The following is a 7452-nucleotide window of genomic DNA, read 5'->3' as shown; positions in this document are numbered from 1 at the left end:
ACATTGAAGATCTGGGCATTAACAACATTAACCTATTAATTCCAAATCCCTTTTATTATTTTAAAGCAATCTATTTTCATGTACACACTTTCTTTCTCACAGAATTTCCTTGTTTGTAATCAATTACTAAATCTTTCAATTTGCTGGTTGTATTTCATAGACTAGGAGAATTTTAGGCACTAGGGGTATTGTCCCTCAGAAATAAACCGCCAGTCCTTCTTTTATTTATTTTATTTTGTGTGTGTGGTACTGAGGATGGTACCCAGGAACATTCTACCTCTGAGCCAGCCCTATCTTAGATTACTTTGAAACAGGGTCTCACTAAATTATGGAGGGCCTAAGTAGCTCAGGCTGGCCTCAAACCCATGATCTTTATGTCTCAGCCTCTCATGTACTTGGATTACAAGTATGAGTCACCACGCCAACTTATCTTTTTATTTTGAAACAGTGTCTCACTAAATTGTGGAGGCTGACTTTATACATGTGATTCTTCTGCCTCAACCTCCCAAGTACTGAGACTGCAGGCATGCACCACCATGCCCAATGGGTAGAAAACTTTTAAAGCTAAAAGTTTCTGTAAAACTTAGCTAATTCAGCCCTTTCAATTTATTAATAAGAAAACTGAGGCCCTTTGTTGCTTAGTGAGTTTGAGCCCTCAGATGGTGAAGTTGCACTTTTCTTTCTATGACATGAGCTTCCAGTATAAATACTGTGCTTTGACTTTCAATTTTGTTTTTCAGGAATTGTAAAAGACACTCAAAGAAATGGATGCTAAAAGAAAACACTGGAAGCAGAACATGTTTGCTCCTCTTTTTACTGCACAGGATGTACTAGAAGAGGTTTCTCAGCCTAAATCTCCTTCCAAACAAAAAGCTATAGATAAGACTGTGAGAATGGAAGGAATCTATAATGTGTCCAGTAGAAAGTTTCAGGAAGAAAATAAATTTAAGAGGAAAGAATATAGTTCTCAACGGAATGAAAGGGAACCAAATTTAAGAGAGAGAAGGATAAACATGTCAATGAACGAAGCCAACCCAAATGCTGCCTCCCGTGAATCGTTTAATTTGGCTGCTGCAACTGCGGAAAGCTTAAATAGAACAGACGATCCCTTTACCTGGAGTCAAAAGGCATCACCATCCCTATCACAACAAAGAACAAGGAAGAAATGGGCCAGAGGAATGTCTCCCAAACTTCACCTGAAATTTTTGAATGAGGAACTCGAAGAACTGAATATGAAATGCAGGAAAATCGAAGAGGACTTTGAAAATGCTGAAAAAGAACTTTTGAACTCCAAGAAAGAAGTCTCTACAAAGTCCATAAAATCTCAAGAGACAGATACTTTGCAGAATGATTGGGAACTGCAAGCCTTAAAAAATGACCTCACTGAAAAAGCAACCGATGTGAAAAACTTAACAGAAGAGCTCCAGCAAGCCAAAGAAGTCATCCACAACTTGAACCTGGAGAACAGAAATTTAAAAGAAGCTGTTCGGAAGTTGAAGCGTCAAACCGAAGTAGGAAATGCACTCTTGAAAGAAGAAATAAAATTTTATTATGAATTAGAAATGGAAAAGATTCGTGCAGAGCTCAATGCCATAAAAAATGAACTGAGAGCTGAGAAAACCTTGCAAGCAAGAAATAACAGAGCACTGGAGTTGCTTAGAAAACATTTTGCTTCCGTGGTAAGGTCTTCAAGTAGCCTTAACCACTTTACTGAGGATATTTTTTAAAACTTGAAAAAAAAAGCCTTTTCTTGAGAAAATCATTGAGCCAAATCAATGTTTATTGTACTCTCTTTCTGTACTTATTAAAATGTATGTAATACGGTATAATTTTCACTTTTGCCAAATCAAAATATCTATTAAAATATAGATGAAAACTTCAAAGCTGCTTTCTCTTTCTGATCAAGTTATTGGTAGAATACAAATGGAAATGAAGCCTTGGAAATCTGTTTTCTATATACACAAATTTCTATATAGCTATATATATATATATATATATATATATATATATACTATATTTCAATAAAAAACACATAGTGACTCACCAGATCAATTATTGAACACAAATCAACAGTCATTTTATGATCTTTTAAGCAACATGTCCCTGGAATATGAAAATTCTTCCATCTGTGTTCATTGATATTAACAATAAAAATATTGTTTATGTACATGAGTATAGCACATGTCTGTGAGTCTCCCAGCTGCCTGTTCAAACTCAGTGGGATACTAAAAATGTCTCTGCTTTATTTGGGGCTTAACCTTAATTAGGCATATGTAAACTTCTCAGGCAAAAATGCAGCCTTTACTTCCCCCTGCTGTTTTCCCCATGCTTTCTCCTTTGACCTGGCCACAGTTCCCATAGACTAGAAGACGATTTAGGGCCCATTGCTCTGACCTTTGCTGGAGCTCTGCTTTTGTCCTTAGTGAGTTTTTTGCAGTTTCTTATATTGACCAGCAAGGGGCGCTGTTTACATAGTTCTTCCAAAATTCAATGGGGGAAAATTTCTAAGCTTCTTGTCTGGCTTATGTCACCAGGCCTGGGCTGTGGTAAAAGATGTTGGATGTCAAATAAATAAACTTTTAGTGAGATCACTTAATGTACACATTCATTCAGCCCTGGAAGGGGCCCAGGTAATGACAATATGCTTTAAGTTTACAAAGTTTAGAAATGCACTGCCTCAGCCGGGCGTTGTAATCCCAGCCGGGCGCTTGTAATCCCAGCATTCCTGAGACCTGAGGATCGAGGTTCACAGACAGCCTCAGCTACTTAGTGAGGCCCTCTGCAACTCAGTGAGACCCGGTTTCAAAATATAGAATTTAAAAAAAAAATAGGGCAAGGGGTGTAGCTCGGAGGTAGAATGTCCCTGTGTTCCATCCCCAGACCCACAGAAATAAACAAATAAATAAATAAACAGTTATATATATATATATATATATATATATATATATATATATATATATAGTCATTGGAGCTCTATTTCTATTATGTTTTTAAGCCCAGTGAAGCAGTTCCAGATTATGAAGGTAGGATACTAGTATAAGGGCTTAGGCATCTTCCTCTATGGGAAAAATCCCTAAATTGGTAGCCAGGACACTTGGGTTCTAGTACCTTTCTCCCATTAGCTACTTAATTAACCTCCCAGACCAAAAAGTGTTCATCTGCAAACAGAAGGAGAAGATCTATTACCAAGAATTTGTTCAGAACTGGGTGTGGTAGCACAGGACTATAGTCCCAGCTATTCAGGAGGCTAAGGCAGGAGGATCACTTGAGCTCAGGAGTTTGGGACCAGCCTGAGCAACATAGTGAAACCCTGTCTCTTTTAGAAAAGATTGTGTTAAGTTTTAATATTTGGTCATTTCTCCTTAGTGATTGTATATGCAAGTGTAAATATACTTCACCTGTTATGAAGTAAAATTCCCACGGCATCAGGTGCATTCAGTTCTATTACTTTAGAGGACTTACTTTTCTGATCCCTCTTTCAGAGAGAATATAGGTAAACTCTTTTTATAGTTAAAATATTTCCAAATACAGCATCAACAATAAATCAATAGGGTGAGTAAATGGGTATTGAAACCACGGGTACCTCCGTGTTACACCCCCAATCCTATCTTATTTTTTATTTTGAAACACGGTCTGGCTAAACTGTTGAGGATGACCTCAAACCTGCAATTTCTCAGCCTCCCAAGTACTCAGATTACAGGCACATGCACCCATACCCAGCTTCCTCCTTTCTCTTATTCCTACTACTCTCTAAGGTCAGGGAAAACACTGAATGGAGACTAAGTTGATCTGGAGGCTGACTGAGCTAATCTTTGGAACTTTCTGATTTAGTCCTGATAAATTTAAACAGGCACTGGTAGCCTGCCTCAAATGGGAAGGTGATTCTCAGGGTTTTAGTGGTCACTGGCTTCCCACTAAAGGTCTAGGGACAAAAGCGAACTAGAAAATATTTGCCTTGTTTGACTCTATTCTTCATCATCCCCTTAAAATTTGGTCCTTTGTTCTTGCCCCATAAAGACTTTCATTTTCTGAACACTAATATGTGGAATTGTGTATATGGTTAAAATTTAACATTGTATTAAAACACTAGGCTCAATCTTCTCTAATTTTGTTGCAGGGGTGTGGATTATATCCAGGGCCTCACACCTGCTAGGTATGTGCCTTTCCACTGAGCAGCATTTCATCCCTAAGTCTATTTTTTGTGGTATTGGGGACTGAACCCAGAAGTATTCTACCTTTGAGATACATTCTCAGTCTTACTTTTTATTCTTTATTTTGAAACAAGATTTCACTGAGTTGCAGAGGGCCTCACTAAATAGTTGAGGCTAGCTGCAAACCTGAAATCCTCCTATCTCAGCCTCTCAATTACTGGGATTACAAGCATGCGCCACCACACCTAATTCCTTAATTCTATTTTTAAGGAGGAACTTATACTCCAGGAGAATTTATATCCACCAGTCATACATTTAAAGGGTTTTTTTTGCGATAATTTGGTTTATCAGGAATGAGTGTATGCATGCATTGAGGGTCTGAGGAGTGTGTAGTGTAAAAGGAAGTCGAGAGAAGAAGAATATACAAATTAGCCCATTATGAGAGTGGATATTGTATTTCTAGGATGCAATTGGGATATAGATTCTTTTGTGTGTGTGTTTGGTACTGGGATGGAACTCAGGGACATTCTACTTCTGAGCTAGACCCCCAGCCCTATTTTATTCTTCTATTTTTGAAACAGATTCACTAAGTTGCCAAGGCTGTCCATGAATCTGTATTCCTCCTGTCTCAGACTCCCAAGTACAGGGATTGCAGGCGTGCACCACCATGCCTGGCTCTTTTTGACAGTTTGACATACCTGAATTTAGAATATATCTTAAAATTGATGGCATGTCATAATATACTTGTCAGTGATTTTTTAGTAGTGAAACAGGAGTTTCTTGCGAGAAAACCCCGGCGAGTTCTTGTCTATGGAGAGCGAAGAATGACACCCTCAGACCTCAGGAAGGGGAGTAAAAGGTTTATTGGAAGCAGCAGGGAAGGGGGCAAGGGTGGCTGAACACCCCCAAAGGGGCTGGAACTCTGGGTCCAGCAGCTGCCTTCAGGACAATACTTGAGAGTAGCCCAAGCCAAATTGCCTTCAGGTGCAGGCTGCTTTCTTCCAGGGTCCACGCGATCTGCCAGATGGGAATAGAGAAAAGTGGCCGAACACCCCATAGGGGCTCCGGGGTCCAGTAGCTGACTTCAGGGTCACTACCCAAGTGTCGCCCGAGCCAAGTGCCCATCAGTTGCAAACTACTTTCTCCCAGAGTCCACGCGATCTGCCAGAAAAGAGGTACAGGTCACCCCTAGGGGCCTGGCCAGCCTTGATGTCCAGCAGAGGCCTTCAGGTCACTACTCGAGAGTCGCCCGAGCCACGTGCCCTCAGATGCACTCTGCCTTCTCTCAGGGCCAACATGACCTGCGAGAGAGAGAACAGCTCCCCAAAATGGGAGGGGGTCCCGAGCGGGAAAGTCCCCGCTTTTGCCATCTGACTGGCCGATGCCTGACCGCTTGCAAGTCCGATTGTGGTTAGGGTGACTTTGAGATTTCAAAGAGAATTTGCATAGGGCATTTGCAAGTCCTCTGAAGGGTCTCCTTTCAGGAATGCCAGACTTGCTCGGTGGGTTTCTTGATTAGGAAACTCAGGATGGCTTTGTGAAGCTCTGGACTTCTTATCTCCTGAGCCTTTGGAATTTCAGGCATCTGTCGCCCCTCAGGAAACCCAGGAAATTAGCTTTTTTCTACCAAGGCCTTTTCCCTATCTGCCTATTTCCTTTCTATCTCCTTAGTAGTAGTTCATGAAATAATAGCGTATCTTAGAATCAATATAGTTTTTGATAAATATGATTTGTGCTAGAGTTGAAATATGGAAATAAAAGGTTTTACAAATAACTAACAGAACTTTGATTTAAAAAACCTTGCTTATATACCTAACTAACACAGTGTGGTAAGAATTAAATTAGCAATACTAATGTAAGGTACAATGGAAATATAGAAGATAATTGATTAATTCTGCCTGTGGAGCTGAGGAGGATTTCATAAAGGAGGTGACATTCAAGCTGGGCCTTAAAGAACAAGCAAAAGTTTTACAGGCAAGCAATAAGGCAGAGGCATCTCTGGAATGTGAGTGAGGAAGGTCTATTTAGATTCAGAGAAAGACTCTTAACAGCAATAAATTCGAGTAAAAGGATGCTATGCTACTGATCTTTTAAATACTAATTGAGCCCCTGGAGTGGTGCCGCAGGCTTGTAATCCCCCACCCTTGGGAGTTTCAAGTCAGGAGGATCGCGCAGGTTCGAAGTCGAAGCCAGCCATGCTGGCTTAAGAGACCCTGTTTCCAAATAAAAAAGTATAAAATAGGTCTGAGAGTGTAGCCTGGAGGTAGAAGGGTTTCCAGGAACCCCAGTACCACCAAAAAAAAAATCCTAATTGAGGTTTTACTCTGACAATTACCCTTGTATGTGATTTCCAACACTTTCTTTCATTTGTAGATGTAATGGAGAATGAGGTTCTCAAAACATTAGGACCAGTTTACAGATAACAAATGCAGCACACAATTTTGCTAGTACTACCATACTTTTGATAGCCAACATTATTGTTTTGAAAACAAAACCCAAGATATTTCAATCAAAATATTTAGCCAAGTTCTCTGTGGAAAGTCTTGTTTCAAAGAGGTGTATGAAAAAAGATGTGTATGAAAGGGAAGCACCACAGAAGACCCTTTCTCTAAAGAAGCATGGCAGCATAGAGATGAAGCTCACAAACATTGGTTAATCACTTACTAGGACAGTGACCTCAACCGAATTGTTTAATTCTCTGTAGCTCAGTTTCCTTACCTTATAAGAATAGCTTAATAAAAAGTACTCTTGGAACTGAGCGTGATAGTGCATGCCTGTAATTTCAGTACTTAAGAGTCTAAAAAAGAATATGGCAGGTTCGAGACCTGCCTCAGCAACTTAGCTCGACTTTTATCGACTTAAAGTTGTAAGACACTGTTTCAAAATTTCAAAATTTATTTATTTATTTATTTATTTATTTTTATTTTTAGGTCTTTTTTTATTGGTGCACTGTATTCATACATCGTAATGGTATTAAAAAAAAAACACTTTTGTAGACATACATGCACACAACGCCCAGTTAGCCCCTACCCAATCCCCACCCCATTCCCTCCCCATCCCTCCTTCCCATGCTTGGCTTAGTGGTTGACATCTAGTATTATAGCTATTTATCCAGAATTAACAGTGATAATCTCACATAACAGTTTCATTTGTCTGATATCAAGCTTTTGATGACTTAAAGATAACATTTCAATATTTCTTTTTGCTTTCTTTATTACCAGAGAATATTTTCTCTTTTTTTTAGGTGAAACTATCACACATTTATTTATTTATTTTTCAGCGAAAATCTATCCTAATATGG

General features: G+C 39.3%; 1 protein-coding gene across 1 annotated transcript; it reads left to right on the top strand.

Moving 5' to 3' along the window:
- Window positions 1–764: 764 nt before the first annotated feature.
- CCDC160 (coiled-coil domain containing 160) lies at window positions 765–1727 on the top strand (the record flags this gene model as incomplete). The annotated part of the gene is made up of 1 exon (XM_080718540.1): window positions 765–1727. One exon carries the CDS (start codon window positions 765–767, stop codon window positions 1725–1727), a length of 963 nt encoding a protein of 320 aa, XP_080574666.1.
- Window positions 1728–7452: the final 5725 nt, after the last annotated feature.

This window comes from Muscardinus avellanarius, assembly GCF_963383645.1.
Source record: "Muscardinus avellanarius genome assembly, chromosome: X".
Classification (NCBI taxonomy): Eukaryota; Metazoa; Chordata; class Mammalia; order Rodentia; family Gliridae; genus Muscardinus; species Muscardinus avellanarius.
Note: the sequence above shows the minus strand (reverse complement) of the source record. Positions and strands in the feature narration are given on the sequence as shown.